General features: G+C 37.5%; 1 protein-coding gene across 2 annotated transcripts in view; it reads right to left on the bottom strand.

The window, feature by feature from the left end:
• The window catches only part of KDM5A (lysine demethylase 5A), a 49,044-nt gene that overhangs the window by 21,602 nt on the left and 11,088 nt on the right, over positions 1-16,354 (bottom strand). For both annotated transcript variants that reach the window (XM_065742549.1, XM_065742550.1), the window contains exons 8-17: positions 13,922-14,080; positions 11,253-11,372; positions 10,000-10,158; positions 8,583-8,764; positions 6,995-7,157; positions 6,153-6,272; positions 4,984-5,178; positions 4,712-4,893; positions 4,326-4,450; positions 3,946-4,096 (exon numbers count right to left, since the gene is read on the bottom strand). In XM_065742549.1, the coding sequence (XP_065598621.1) occupies positions 3,946-4,096; positions 4,326-4,450; positions 4,712-4,893; positions 4,984-5,178; positions 6,153-6,272; positions 6,995-7,157; positions 8,583-8,764; positions 10,000-10,158; positions 11,253-11,372; positions 13,922-14,080 (1,556 nt within the window). The remainder of the gene's footprint in view (positions 1-3,945; positions 4,097-4,325; positions 4,451-4,711; positions 4,894-4,983; positions 5,179-6,152; positions 6,273-6,994; positions 7,158-8,582; positions 8,765-9,999; positions 10,159-11,252; positions 11,373-13,921; positions 14,081-16,354) is intronic.

Raw genomic sequence — 16,354 nt, 5'->3', positions numbered from 1 at the left:
ATAAAGAGAATTTACCCTACTCTTTGCCTTTCAAATTGGGTTTGCTTCAGCTAAACAAACAAAAGCAGCATGAAGAGTTCCGTGTTTTTTTGTGTTGTTTCTTCCTTTTCTAGTAGAAATTCTTAATTTTGATTAGTGTAAAAACCCAAGACCATTTTTGGTAAAATATTGGTGACAGCTCCATATCACAACCAGGGCAAGCAAGCAAGGCAGATAGAATTCTAGTTGCTCATCTTGTAAGCCAATGGATTAGATACAAAACAGCAAAGGTTGAAACCCGTACAGAAAAGAAACACTGAACAAACTACACAAAGCTACACAAACACACACAGTCTCAAGTGCTTAAATACAATGTAATTCAAGATGCCTCAAGTGTGACTAAAGAGATAGAAAAAGAAATTAAAGGGGAAATTGTTAAAACTTACTGAGGTTGATCAGTCACAGGTAACAATGACAAAGACAGGAATTTTATGAAAAACAAACAGAAAGCAAGACTGCTCTGAAGCACAAGAGCCACACGATCTCCCATGTACTGGAGAAAAGCAGAAACAGTTTTCCCAGGAGTTTGTGTTACATAGATAAGAATATGGTCAAAAATAAAAAACCAAAGAAGCTCACTACTCAAACACAGAAGCCTCTTCCAAAAATGTTGAAACTGAAGAAGTCTTGATATTTGAAATAAGCACCTTCAGAATTCAAGTCCTTGGCACTGCTAGTAAAGGACATACCCACCGATAAGGATATTGGCTCAAACCATGGTAGCAAATCTCTGGGAACTGAGAACTGCTTCAGGAAGCGATGAGTATGGAACTGAACATAATTGGTGGCACTGATGCCACAGTTTCTGGGAAACCATTGTCATCAATTTAGATTTCAATCAAGAGGCACAGAGTAATGTTGACAACAGTATGGTGGAAACCACAAGGGCCAAAATATTTAAGGGAAAAAAGGTAACAGACTGTTTTTAAAATGATAGGGGGATCCATTTCCGAGAAACTGATTTCAGCAGTGATCCTCCTTTCTGGTCAGCTTGACAGACAGGGCTGTTCACAAGAGCCGTGTGAAGATTCGTACTTGCTCAAGCAGTTAACAACCAGGACAGGCACAGGCAACAGTTTCCAATATACAACAGTAACAAGCTGTGAAAATAAATCTTGTGTGCTAGAGCTGTTTCACTCCTAGGCAGAGAACCAATGAAACCTACAAAGAAAAGGACTGCTACTGCAAAGACACTGGAAGCACGTATTACAAGCACACTAAATACAGGAAAAGAGTTAAGTGACACTGCACTGATGAAATATTTGGTATAAAAAATCACTGCAGGCACAGCAGTCTCACAAGCAGAATAGATTTTAAACACTGAAGATTTTCCCTGCTCATCAATGTACATTTGATCACATTAAAAAAAAACTAAATTAAATCTCTCATCCTGTGGACTTAAATAAAAAGAAAATGTAGATGAATCATCAAATATAATTGCACTATGTAAAAGTCACAAGAAAAAAAATACAAAGCTGGCTTTAACTTGCTATGATCGACAGTGAGAAGGAATGGTAGCTGCACGTGGACAGACCCTAAGCCCTCCAACCTTAGTGCAGCCATAGACTGCCACAGCACTACGTGCCACACACATTCACTTATCTCTCGCTACAATAACCCCTAACTTTCACCATTAAACAAGGAAGAGAGAAAATGTGGGTACACAAACTATCTCCACTGTTCTGCATCATCTGACTATACATAAAACTGAAAAATAGCTGCAACATCATTAGCTACATTTGGATCAGAAATTTATTGCTGCTTTATTCTCTACCAAGTTGTTCTGTTTCAGCATTCATTTTAAATGTATTTCAACTTTATCCTTAGCGTAAACGTGATCCCTCTCACTGTATTAAACATGAATACAAATGTTAAAGAACAGGCTGAAGGTGACCTCTGATTTATGTATTTCCTAGTGTTGTTTAAAGAGGATTTAAAATCTTTGCTTCTGAAATATTCTCAAACCTCTATTTTATATCACATTATGATTTAGCATACATACAAAAGACCTTAAACTACACAAGTGTCTTTCTTTGTCTCATGGGATCTGATTAATTTCTAGTTCAGATACATCATTGAAGGTTATCAGTTCTGTCCCTCCGTTCTTCTTGAGAAAACCCTGGAAATGCACTAATGAACTTAAGGGATATCTGCTGAAAAGTGTAATTGGATCTATCATGTAGTATTCAGAATTCAAATGCAAGCAGTGATGATGCATTATGTCCTGTGTAGCTAGTAACAGTACCCAACTTGCTAAGTATTTACTTTTCACTCTATTCCTTAAAGAAGCCTTAAGCTTTACACTGAATAAAAACTGCATATGCAAAAAAACAACAGTCATATCTTAGACACAACAGAGAAAATGCAAGTCAATTAAAAGTTTATCATACACCTACTGAAGATTAAATATGGTTATCTGATCAAATTCTTTACTATGTTCTGTGTGCTGAGTAAAGGTCCCATAGACAAGAGAAGAAAGAATATACTGCTGAAGGCTCACTGATAACTGATGTAAGCACACATCCAGGAGATAGCTGAGGTAGTGCCAGGGGACAGAACAACATTCAGAAGGCCATAAGCAATACAGAGAGCTAAGGAAGCCAGAAGGTACCAAGAAAAGCCACTATTTCTTAGCCACACATCACTGCTTCACAAGGTCCTTGTCAAGAAGTGAAAAACTGGCTTCAACTGTGGATTCAATTTTTGTTCTCAGCACTGATTTGCTCCCCATGATCCTAACCTCCTAGTCATAGGTGGCAAGACACTTCCCTCTTCATCTTCCAGTAATTCCACCAGTATCACAAAGCATTCTACAATTTACTTTAAGCAGCTGGCAAAAATCATGAACATTTTTGAGAAATGCTGTACCAGAAGATATAACTAAGCTTGCCTCACCATCCATAAGTGGTGTTTCCCAGTTTTTATGCACTTGGCTTTGCAGTACAATCTTTAAACAGATTTTCCTTCCTAAAGCAGTTTTATAAACTCATTTTTTATTTAAGCTATATACTTAGCCACGCTGCCTAAAATATAAACATTCATGTCACAATTTACTTTCTTTTACTTACATTTTTCCTCCAGCTGTCTTTTCCAATAACTCCTCTTACACTCAAACAAATGCCAAATCAGTGATGAAATGATTTTTTCAGAGGATTTCACATTTCAGTACATAAGTCAGCTGAAAACAGTATGCTTAATGCATTTCAAGTCTGCTTTTTGGACCTTTGTACCACAGAATCACCAAGGTTGGAAAAGACCTACAAGATCATCCAGTCCAACCATCCACCTGTTACCAATAGTTCTCACTAAATCATGTTCCTCAACAGAACATTTAAACATTCCTTGAATTCTTCCGGGGCTGGTGATTCCACCACCTCCCTGGGCAGCTCATTCCAGTGCCTGAGCACTCTTTCAGAGAAGTATTTCCTAACATCCAGTCTGAATCTCCCCTGGTGTTAACTTGAAGACATTCCCTCTCATTCTATCATTAGTTACAGGAGAGAAGAGGCCAACCCCCACCTCACCACAATTTCCTTCCAGGTAATTGTAGAGAATAAGGTCTCCCCTGAGCCTCCTCTTCTCCAGAATGAACAATCCCAGCTCCCTCAGCTATTCCCTCATAAGACCTGTGCTTCACACTCCCCACCAGCTTCGCTGCCCTACTCTGGACTCCAGGGCTTCAATGTCTTTCTTGCAGTGAGGGGCCTAAAACTGAACACAGTACTTGAGGTGTACTTGTACAAGTACTCATATCACTGTATGTCTCCAAAGTCTCCCAGTGAGTCACAGCACTAAAGGCAAACACTAAAAGTAATCAGGTCGGCAGTGAAAACTCAGTTCTTACATTTTCAGGTCCAATCAAGTAAAAGGACATAAAAACTGTAGAAAAAAGAAAATCTGTCCTACCTGTGTTTTTGCTTTTTGCTCAGAAGCAGCTGTGCTACCGAAGCACAGGTCTCTGCTTCTTTCACAGCATCTCTAAGCTTACGGAAGAGATCATTTTCTGGATATTTCCTGTCTTCAGCATCTTCCAACATCACTCTCAACTCAATCACATCTGTAATAACAGCATACAGTTTGAATCTAGAAACAGAAGACATTTCAGAGTGCTTCCAAAACCCTTAATCAAGGTTCCAACAGGCTACTTTAATTTCAAATGCACAGTGATGAGTTTCTAACTTTTTTTTCCTCTAAACGACACAGTATTTTCTCTCATTAAATCAGAACATAGAAAAAAAAAAGTAGGCTGTCTTTCAACTCCTGTAAATGAAGAACAGAAATCTAACCTTTCTTGTGGTTGAGGTTGGCAGACAGAGCTTCTGTAACTCTACTGACCCAAGTGTCGTAAGATTGTGCTCTAACTTTCACTCCATACAGCAAAGAAGGAAGGTCTTCTAGCGGATACCTGTACCTGGAAATATGAAAGGAAAAGAAGGCAAGAGTATTAATGCTTACACAATACCTAGGGTATTGCTTATTGTTGAGTTTTCCCAGCTAAAATAAGGTCAGGACAGAATACACAAAATATTCTCTGCCTTGAACTCAAGAATCAAGCAAAGAGGTTAAAAGGACTCCTTAAACACAGGAAAAGAGTGGACAAATGTTACATGTGGCCATCAATCTCCAGTACACTACTGATCTGGAAAGGAAAAAAGGCCAACTGCTAGCGTACCTTAAACACTTGTTCTGCATGGGACATGGACATAAATCAGATGGGTGGTATAGGCAAACCAAGCGCTCGGGATTACAAGAACATGTAAGTGCTGACAAGAAGCACGTTGTTCTGCAAGCTGTGCACTGACGTTCATCATCCGGAACCAATTCAAACACCTCTTCTTCAGACATCAGTACTCCCTTAAAAAAAATAGACACCTGTTAAAAACACTAGTCCACACAAAGCAGAGAGGAAAAGAGCAAAGTAAAAGAGTTGTTTTCATTACTTACCATCTGTACAACAGTTTCCCTTAAGCGCGTTTCTTCCTCTATCATTAGTGTCATTTCCTTGCAGACCATGGCAGCCAGTCCAACATCCAAGCACTCTGGATCAGCAGCCATCTTGAAGATCAATTCTTCATGGGAGAAAACACAATGACGTCCAAGCCTTCGGTAGTGACTCACACACTGACGTCCAATTGGAAGCTACAAAAAAAAAAATCAACATCATTGATCATTTTGGGACAGAACGTTGAGAATCTCTCACCACCCACTGTCCTTCACAAAATCTGGGAAATACAGACTTGAACAAAAATATCTTATGAGATAGAGGCAAAATGCACTGCCATCTAGAAATAACTATGTTTGGTCTAAAGTTAACCAAAGCTAGTATCACTTATTTTGTGCCTTCTAAAGCACAAAGAAAAAAAAAAGGTATTAGTAGATAAATCTGCTATGCACTTCTGGTTTATATTCTGTTTAGTGTCAGATCAGGAGTTTTCCCAGCAGCTATGCACAGATTATATCATGAGCATAGAAGAAAAAAAAACAGACAATTCCATAGACAATTTATCTGACAAATGAATAAATGTATCTGTTTAACTACTAGAACTTGCATTTCAATCTATCAAAACAGAAGATGGAGATAGAATCTCATCTATGGTTTTATCTGTCTTTCAACTATAAACTCTGAAGAGTGACATGACACACTTTTAACAACTTACTGAAAAATCCACATAAGCTACATTCTGATGTGCCATGGCTATTAGAATATGGACTAATGCAATTAAAAGATGCAATGAACTGACATAAAAGGAGTACAAATGAGAGTTATATGCCTATCTCGAAGATGCAAAAGACAACAGCTTTTCAAAACAGGACAATAATCTGTATGAAATCCAGGAAGATGCATTAGAGAAAAAACAAGCTGAAGAACTGCAAGATCAGTATCTGAAAAGGAAGTCCACATGCAAGAGCTTCATTTCAAAGTTGTTTAAAATTGTGTGGACACCAAAATCATCTGCAATGGAAATTAACATCAGTCTCACAATTGTTCCAGGATCTACAAGCGTAAAACACACTGCAGCATAAAAGACTACTTGTCAGATAAGAAACGACTAACATTCTCCTTGCAAAGGTCACTTAGAGGAGACATAGAAAACGTATACAAAAGAGCAGACCCAGTCAGCAGTGCAGAAGTTCACAGCTTCAGCAAAGTTGTATCCCTGGTTAAATCCGGAGTGATAGGCACGAGGAAAGGTCACGACAAACTCGCCAGCACACTGATTGGTTCTGTACACCTAATAAAAGTGAAGAAAAAGGGAACAAAAAAAGTACTGAAAAACTTGCAGCAGAGGACATATTTGCATTACCTGTAGAACACCACAGCCAACATAGTTAAGTGGTAAGGCTTGATTCTGTCTTCTTAAAATAAATCCTGTTTATAGCATTAATACAAAAATGTAAAAGCTAGATATCTAATCCAGTAGTCTAAAGTTCTCTTCATGAATTCCAAAAAAGGACCATTTACTATCATTATTTAATCTGCTACATCATTAGCTGTAACAGCTTCTAGAAACAGTTTATGATTTGCTTTGCCAGAGAAGCAATTTATCCTAACACAAAAAGCAAGAGACAGTGGCAGGTCTGCTGTCAGTAACATTTGGTCAAAACAGTTTGTTTTATAGGAATTTCAGCTTTACTTCAGTGTTTGACTGTCAAAAGACATTAAAACTAATTCACAGACAAATACGGTGTTTTTTTCCATTAAAAATGAACTGTGGCACAATGTACATTTATTCTGTAAGATATTTTAAGTAAGAAGTTTGGCACATCCTCTTCTGATGCAAAATAATTGAATTTCATGGTGAGGCTAGAAAAGGATTAAAATAATAAACTTAAATGCTACCTCATAACAAATGAACTGGAGATGTAGATGCCCACCACAAAAATTCCTCAGTTACATCAAACTACTCTTACACAAAATGAAACTGAGTGGATAAAACGCTCATGTGCTACTCACTGGTACACCATGTTCCATCAGTACATTGGGGTTCATGATAGTGACCAATTGATGCAGGAGATCAGGCTGGGATTCAAACAGCTCAGGAGCCAACTCCTTCATCACGTCCTCCAGTTGCTCTGCTGCATGAGAGGGCACACCATACCACGTCTTTGGCTCTCCCCTAACAAAAACACATAAAAATAAATGATGGCACCCAACTGCAAGGTATGTGAACAGTGGCACTAGAAGCATAACCCAAATATTTTTGTGTAGACACAGAACATCTTCAATAGAAATGAACTGTGGTACTCATCCACTCTCTCAATCAGCCTCAAAGAAATCTTCTGTCTGAAACCAAAGGCATATTATACCGCATAAGCAGAAGGGAAAATAATAAAATGTCTATGTGATCAAGTATAATCAAACCTTCTAATACACATAACCAGTTACAGAAAACCACTAGTCATAGAACCATAGAATCAGCAAGGCTGGAAAAGACCTATAAGGTTATCCAGTCCAACCATCCAATCCAACTGGATTCTGAAGATAGAAAATACCTAAATCCATGAACTATTTAAGTACGAGGGAAGAAACTGACAAACAGGACTGATGACAGAGAATAACTTGGGATTATTCTAGTTTTTCGAGTGCTGTCTTAAGCGAGCTGTAATGATCTAGAATCTATAGTACAGAGGTTTGTATTTTTTTTTTAAAGTAAAAGTAATAGTCTGCTCAAATATCTGAATCTATTTACATATCGCTTGCTATGTAACTATATTAATAATCTTATCAATAACCATCCCAAAAATTAGTAAGGAATAATGCAGTACTTTCTGTGATTCCTACAGGCTTTAGTGACACCTGCTGGAAAGACAGAATTTGCAAGCCCCAGGAAATACCGTTTGTGGCTGGGCTGCTGGAATTCACCAGCTGACACAAGCCATTCACATGCTAACCCAGTTAATAGGCTGCTGGGGACAATAACTGAACTCTAAACAAATGAAATCTTCCCCTGCAGCCTGTAGGGCAGGTCCTATTAGCAAACAGTTCTCCAGAAACGCGCAGTCAATCTAAAGGCTACTAGATTCATCCTTATCAGATGTATAACAAGCTTCCCATTCTGAAGGAGTGCTTCCCACAGCCTCCTGTTATGAAGACTGACTGCAGTGCAAGGAATTAATCTGCCATTCTTCTCAAAGAAATGAACACCAGAACACAATTAGGAATGTTCTGGAAGTCAGAATTACTTTCAAATTTCTCTTAAGTAGGAGTACTCGGTGTATACATAGCTCTGCTTGTGAACTTTCAGCTCTGATGCCTGCAGAAGCCAGCAGCCCTCATTTCCAGAAGGGGCTTACCAACTTTAAAAGACAAAGCACATTCCACACCAATGAACTGTAATTCAAATTAAAAAGCTTGTCAGAAAAGACATGAGCCTCTCTAAAGCACGATTTTACAGTAATACTAGATTGCAACACAAGAATATTCAGTTAGTGCTTTAACAGTGTTGGTATTTTTCATTATCTGTATTCTCCTTTAATAAAGTTCAGGTAAGTATACGGACTACTTATGTGCACTACACAGATGTGCAAAGGAGAGCCCATACCAATGCAGGTAGTTGATGGAATAGCTCCAGTGGTCTTCGATATGCCAGCAAAATGAGGAGAAGCACATCCCCACATACAGCCAAGGTACCTTCATGCCAGAGATATCTGCATTAATGTGAGCAAGGACTGACTGTTCTAGAATTGGCATGTTATTCAAATTCCAACCAGAAAGTGCATAATCCTGCAAAAAGAGAAGGAGAGAATTCTGAATACATCAGAAACCACAAAGACAACAACTCTAGAAAAGTAAAGTACTAAAAAAATCAGCTTATCCATTCCTATTGCAGACAGTGCACAGTATTCTGCAAAACGAAATCACCTAAACTAGGAAATGCTTGAACTTTTTAGTCACTGCCAAGGAAAAAATACCAGTAACATCAGCAAGAGAATAAAAGATAGAAGTCTGTCATAAAACTAGATACAATGACTGCAAACACCACAGGAAACCTCATATTATTATTATTATTTCAGCTTTTGAGAGATTTGTTTTACCCCACTGTACGTTATCTTGACAGAATAAATTCCTACATTTACTTCACAGAAGTCAGCACCACTAGTTATGAAATTCATCCTGTCCTTCACCCAGTTTGTACAAAAAGAAAAAAAAGGAAAAATTCAGATTACCACTACTTTGTTTCCTTTGCAGTGACACAAAGACATCATAGTGAGACAGATGATCTAGCTAGAAAGTTATGGTTTTTTTTAATTACTAACTTTCATACAAATACATCTTGTTGAGATCTCACTCACCAAGCAGATAGACAGTCTCTGCACCACCATGACAAAAAATGCAAGAAGGAAGGTGCAGACATAGGTGGAAGACAATAGTGAGCAAAATAACATTTTCCATGGATTGGTATGAATCATTCTGGGCCTGTATAACCATATCATCACATCCTTTTGTCCGAATTTAAACACATTAGCAGCCAGAAAATGGACACTCTACAATAAGGTCTGAGGGAAAGTAGGCAATACCTCTCAACAGATTTTCTTTATCTGATTTTCCATGCACTGTCAGAGAGACAAGCTGAATCTGATTAGTCTGTTTTATCTATTATGAACCTCCTAAGGAGGTAAGAATTATGTTTCAGTAGTTAAATCCCAAAAACAAGAAAGAAAAATCTTATCAGATGTTTCCTTATACTTGGATATACTCTAACAATTTGCATCTTTGCTACTTAGTGATACAAAACAGGTGTAACTTCAATCATTACAAACTGCTCAGCTATCAGTAACAAAGATCTGGAAAAAGAATGCACACTGTCAGATTAATGTCCTGGGCTCAAAAGGAACATTAAATGTGTGCAGTTCTTAATATCTTCATGAAAAAATCTGCATGATTTCAGACTTAAATTCTTATTGCGAAATCTTATGCAGAGCAAAGAATGGGGTCAGCTTACATATTCTGTTACTCACCTCCTCCTCTGGCATCAGCTTTCGTCGGCCATCTTTCACTGGAAAGCCACTTCCAAAGTCCTTGGATGATATATCAGCTCCATATTCTACAATAACATCTTCCTCTATGCTGCTCACCAATCTCCAGAACTCTTTCTCTACGAGCTCAGTGGGAACCATCTGAAAGCAAGATGTTGTTAGGGTATGCACAGATAAGATCCAACCTGAAAACTACCATTCAAAATATATACTGTTACTAATCTCTGCTGTATCTACAAATTTCAAAGCTACTCTCTCTCATTTCATCTCTTCACTGTCATACAGTTTGGTTTGTTTTCCTTAGTAATGGCTGCAATGTAACAGAAATAGAATGCAACACCATGAGGGATAGAATGAACAAAAGAAGATGAGATTACCAGGAGTACAGCTTAAACAATTCTTGACAGCTATACAGGGAGGAGACATTCAGCAGAAGCCAAGCAGCAAAAAGAATGAAGAGCATGCACAGTCCAAACTATTTTAGAGAACAACAGCGAAAATATTTGAACACGGAGGAAACAGATAAATAAGTGTGTTCAAGAGTGTAATCTCCATATATCTAATTAGAACTCTTACTTACATGCATTTACTAAAGTTTGCTTGTAAAATAAGCTTTATTTCTTTATCTGTGTCCCAAGGACGTGAAGTAAAACAGATCTCAGAAGCTGGAAGCTTTGACAACAATGTCCATAAATTACCCAAGAACTCTGAGAGAAGAAACCTGGTGTTTTGTGCATTCTATAGGACAGTGGAATCACAAAGGTGTGCCAGCAGAGACACAGCAGTTTTAAAAATGCTGCAGAAATGTAGGGGGAAAAACATTATCAGACAGACTCAGTTTGCTGATAGCCAGCAAAAAAAAAAAAAGGGGGAAAAAAATAGCATGATCTCTGATCAACTCAAACTGAATCATGATATAAGCTACAAAATGGACAACAGAACGATCCCACTGCCACACAAGCACAGCTCCATACCTGGTTCACATAATCAAAAAGGGAAAAAACTGAAATGGAGTACAGTCTTCACAAGCAATACAGCTGTCTATTGACAATAGGAAAAGAGCGAAATGAAGTTGAAGGGAGATCAGATGCCTGGAAGTTGTATCATTTGTTTACACATTTGAAGTTTATTGTGCCTCTTTATAGAAACCTAACATGCCTCCGCAAAAACCCAGGATCAGCTGAAACCTCTTTCTTCTTCCCCTACAAGGAATGACAAAAAAAAGTTGAACTCACATGGACTGGCATGTTGAAATAATCAGACTTGAAGTTATCAGCCATTTCACCAAAGCTCTGGAGAGTATATTCCCTGACAGCTTGTTCAAATCCAAAGGCCTCACGGGGTTTGTTGCATTCCTAAAAGATAGAACATAACAATATTGTTCCCTACAGCAGATTATGACACACAGCCATGCTTCTGGCAAAATTAAAGAAACAAAACAGTTGACCATCTGAGTCCTTACCAAACACAATAAGCTATCAGTTTTGAGTGCTTTTCTCAGCTGAGGAAGTCCTACCATAATGGAAACAGAACAGAATTAATTGTTTGGAAGTTAATCTAACAGAGCAAATCCAAGTACTGCACATCTGCTTCCTGTACAAGCAAAGTACCACCATCTACTCCTGTCAGTAGCACAGTAAGAGAAAAGAAAAATTTAGCCTTAAAGGCATTTCTCAGACACGTTAGATTCAAATACCTGCAGAATAACTGCACAGGAACAAATCCTGTTAGTGTTTCAGTCAAATCAACCAATTATATGTTGTGTTGATGTAGCATAAGCATATAGGAGGAAAGACGAAAAAGGAAATTAAAACAACAAAGCATTTATTTCAAAGTAGCTGACCAATAATAGCTAATAGCACACATCCCCTCTAACAAAACCTTCAAGTCTTCCATTGTTCTATCTATAATAATCTCAAGAGTCCAAAAAGACCAGTTCATATTCCTGCTGCTGTCCCAAATTGTTTCTACAATGTCTTTTTCAGTCCCTTCAGACAAAGGGGCTGAAACAATGTTTAACACATATAAGATATATTTGAGTATAAACACACCATAAAACATAGCAGTCAGCTGTTTAGTGTCATAATGATAACGCTCCAAAAAGGAGCGTGAGAGAACAGTAGTTCCCTTCTCTTCAAGAGGTACTATCCTTAGACTATTACCAACATTTATCAAAGCAGCTCTTAAATACAGCAGGCAAAAGAAAAATCTATGTCTATAAACACTGTCAGAAAATGCTAACCTCAATGCAAATAAAGTGTCATTACTCTGTCCTTCCTAGCTTCTGTTCTGGCACTCTGGTGTTAACATTACATCAGCCAACTGTGAACAATTAACTTTTGAAGTTAAAACTGAGACAATAAGCACTACTAATAATTTCAAACGTCTCTATGATGTATATACACATGTATACACACACTTATGCTCTTTCTTTTTCCCCCCTCTCTTACTTCCAATGCATTCATGGTGTAACACAATAGAAAGCATAACAATGACAGAAGAGTAACAAGGTCCCAGGCCACAGCAAGTGAGGATTGGCTCAGACACAACAGCAACAGCACAGAAATAATGAAAAGAAGCTGCTCACATTTGGAAGGCCTGTAAGGCCAGCAAGTAGGCACGGATCTCCAGATGAGATACCTCGCCTCCACTGCCAACCCTTAAATGAGGTCTGAGAAGGGATGGGTCCTGGTTCCACCCCTTCTGGTCACTCAAGTGCACTGCATGCACCTGAGCTCTCCTGGGTTGTCCCTGCCTTCCCACCAGGTGCTCAATCACTGCTTCAAACTGTGACAGCATTTCCACTACAAATTATATTTTTCAAGTACTTGCTGTATCACAAGCTAGCAACAATTGATTTGGCCCTCCAACTTCACCAATCCCGAGTGTGATTTTTCCCTTTGGAACAATGTATCCCTGCTTCGATTACTAGTAGTACTGCTACTAAGCAAAGCTAAGACACCTCAGTAACAGTGCAACTACTACTGAAACTTTTTGTGATTTTACACATTCTTAAGACACTTAAAAGAGGCAGTATACTCTCTACATTACCTCCATATCAGATTCCTCTATTTTTCAAACGCTCCTTTATTGTTCTCTATTAAAAGAAGGTTTAACAAGCTAACTATCACATGAGCAGGTTACTACTCCTTTTTGAAAAAAAAAAATTTATGGGTTTTTTTTTTTTTTTTTAGAGTTAAGGACAGTTACAAAATTTCAGATTTAGAAGAGGCAAGCTTTTGCAATCCAAATTCTAAATCTACTGATTTCCCTGAGCTTGCAAATTTTTCTCAAGAGATGTATCAAGCCAAACAAATTATGCTTTCTACATTTAAGCTGTTGATCACTCATCTCATTGAATACAGTTGCTCCTATTTTTTGAGCAATTAAATTCAAACTAGTTTCCACTTCTAAGTCTCAGCAGTTCCTCTTACTCTAAACCAGAACTTCTCAAATTTATTCTTTCACTTTCTGCCAAAAGCTATTCTGAACAATGTCATAATGACTTCTCAATAATGACAGCTCCCTGTTGTGCACAAATTACATGGTTTGATTACTTTCTTGGTTAGGAAGTGTCTTACCGTGTTGTTCAAACTCCTACTGCAACCTTAATTCTCACCTGATTTCCTGCTTCATGCTCATTAGTCTGAGTTTCAACTCAAAGTGAAGGCCATACAGAGGCCTGAATTTTAACTTTTACATGGCTATGTCTTAAATAAATGTTATGCCCAGGCTCTCATCAGCTGACAACAGCTGGAGTTTCACAGCCCATATCTTGACAAAATCCCAAACAAAACTACATCTCCTAGTCAGATGGAACAGCAATGAGAGCTAACTGCAGCTCTTCTGTTCTTTTCCTGAGCATAACCATACATACAAAGATTGAGTACTTCTTCAACTGTACCTCTGCAACACACTTTGGACACCTCCAGTCACCTTTAGGTACATCAGGTAAAGGAGGAATCAAGCAGAAAGTGTGATAGCTGTCATCACATCCATCACACAGCAGTAGTTTGTCTTCATTATTTCCTCTGCCACAGAATAAGCAAACATACAAATCAACCTGTGGAGAATAAAGGAAAAGAAGTTATTATAAGTTGTAACAAGCTTCCTCATCCAGAACCTGCCTTCCTTTAAATAACAAAGAAAGGATGTAATCCTAAAACTCAGTGTAAACATGAAAGCAAACTCCTCCTATTGTTCAGAAGCAATGCTAACAATCAATTGTGCTACTGTTGGGGTAGGGAAAGTAACTGGAAATTACTTCTGGAAACAACTATTCCATTCAGTTGGGTAATAATTATCCAGATAACTCAAAGAAGCATCTCACCTAAATTATTTCAAGGTAATAGAGGAGAACAAAGTTTTTAGGATTTCACACTCTCTCTCTTCCTGAGCTTTGATAACTGAATACAACTCAAAGTCTCTACAGGTTGTGCGTGACTGAAGAATATCTTCAAGAAATGTTTCAGAAACATTTTAATCATTTGCAACAATGCAGTGATTATGCTTATAATGGACAAGAAAGAATGACACAAAAAAAATCCAAGACTATGTATTTCAATCAAATTCCAAGCAGAAGGGGAGGAAACTGTACATAAAGAATTTGGTTTCCTTTCTCATTTTCTCAAAAATTAAGGACACAAATTCCAGATGATAGAAGAAAAGTATTAAACCAAACACAACAGAAAAAAATGTTGCAGAGGTCTAAGATCACCTCCCAACAAGAACAACATAGACTGGGAAAGGCATCTCACAGACACCATCAGGTTTCAAATCTTCTTTGCTACTGCATCTTGTACTGTCCAAAAGACTTTTAATATAAACATTTAATACACCACTGAAGATCTGTAATGTAATCTAAATAAAAAAATGTCAACTATTGTATCACATCTAAAAAAAATGTCTTCTGTGTATTACTTGTTCTAAATTCTGACCTTCAGTCACTGAGGAACTTGGGTGCTGCATATTTCCTTCACAGAACTAAAAACCCACCAGAAATGGTGGGTTTGATTTGGGCTTTTTTTTCATGTTTGTTTGGGTGGGTTTTTTACTGTTAGATTGTCACAAGAAAAAAAAATTCACACAACTTAAATACTTGAAATCAACCCCATCTTTGTTATGTCAGCCTAGCCAATATATGCAACTTCCTAGCTACGCAACAGTATTCTTCTCAAGGGGAAGATTGCTCAGAAACTATCTTAAGAAACAATCTTTTTAAATATTGCAGTTATATTAAAAAACCCAGAAGTATTTCTTCTTTTTAAACACACAAAAAAAAACCTAACAATATGGCAGATCTAAAACCAGTCACCAAACTAATTAGTTCACTGCAAGAGTATAAGGGAGAAAGGTTGCCTGAACCAACAACTGCGGGTTCTCTTCCCAAAACTAAAAGCTATTAAAATGGCAATTATAACACAAGGCTACTCTGATAGTTGCCAGTTATCTACTGATGAGAATACCTTCTTCTCTCCATATTCATATGAATATATGCTTTTTTTTGTCAGCCTAAGAGATGATTTGTCAAATACAAAGACTGCACTGAAAAACATACTCACAAAATGCAGATCTGCTATTACATCATAACCACAAATAAGCCACCTACCCACACAATTAAAACATGGTAGGACCGTTATGATATATATCTGGGGGGACGTGATAAAATGGTATGTATTATTTCACAGCATCTTACAAAACCAAAAATGAATCAGGAAAAAGTATAAACAATATTGCAGCATAGTATTTTTCAGATAGAAGTTACATAAGGCTACTGTATTACCTGCACACTTAAACTGCTTAAACTCAAAGCATTGAAAATAGTATGGAAACAAATAGTACTAAGTCACAGATTTCACAAAATTGCATTTATATGAATATGGATCCAAGATAGCATTCTCATTTTCAGTTTTAGACAGAAAAACAGACTGTTTTTATATTTTTTAATGAAAGCATCCTTAAACAAAATGGTCACAATACTCAACCTAGGAATACTGAATACTTGGTAAAAACACAAAAAAATTCAAGTTACAAATTCTAACTTTACTACAGTGACACAATGATCTGTTTTTTTTTTTTTTTGTTTGGTTGGTTGGTTGGTTTGGGTTTTTTTGTTGCTTTTCTCTTTTTTGAAGTGTCCAACTTCTTTCTCCAGTATCCATTTTCACATAATTACTGAGATTTTTGGTTGCCTTGACCTTCCATGGTTTAATTTAAAGTTAATTTTTCACAGTGTTCTCAGGCTAAGAAAAAAAGAACAGCTGAATTTGTAGTTCAGAGCCTACTGCTTGAAATATTAGAAGTACACATCTTCTTTCACTGCTGTACATACAGGCTA

The sequence above is a fragment of the Cyrtonyx montezumae genome, unplaced genomic scaffold, assembly GCF_038088225.1.
Source record: "Cyrtonyx montezumae isolate F1298 unplaced genomic scaffold, pur_monq_1.0 scaffold_3, whole genome shotgun sequence".
NCBI classification, from domain to species: Eukaryota; Metazoa; Chordata; class Aves; order Galliformes; family Odontophoridae; genus Cyrtonyx; species Cyrtonyx montezumae.
The sequence above is the reverse complement of the archived record's forward strand: the minus strand, read 5'-3'. Positions and strand labels throughout refer to the sequence as shown.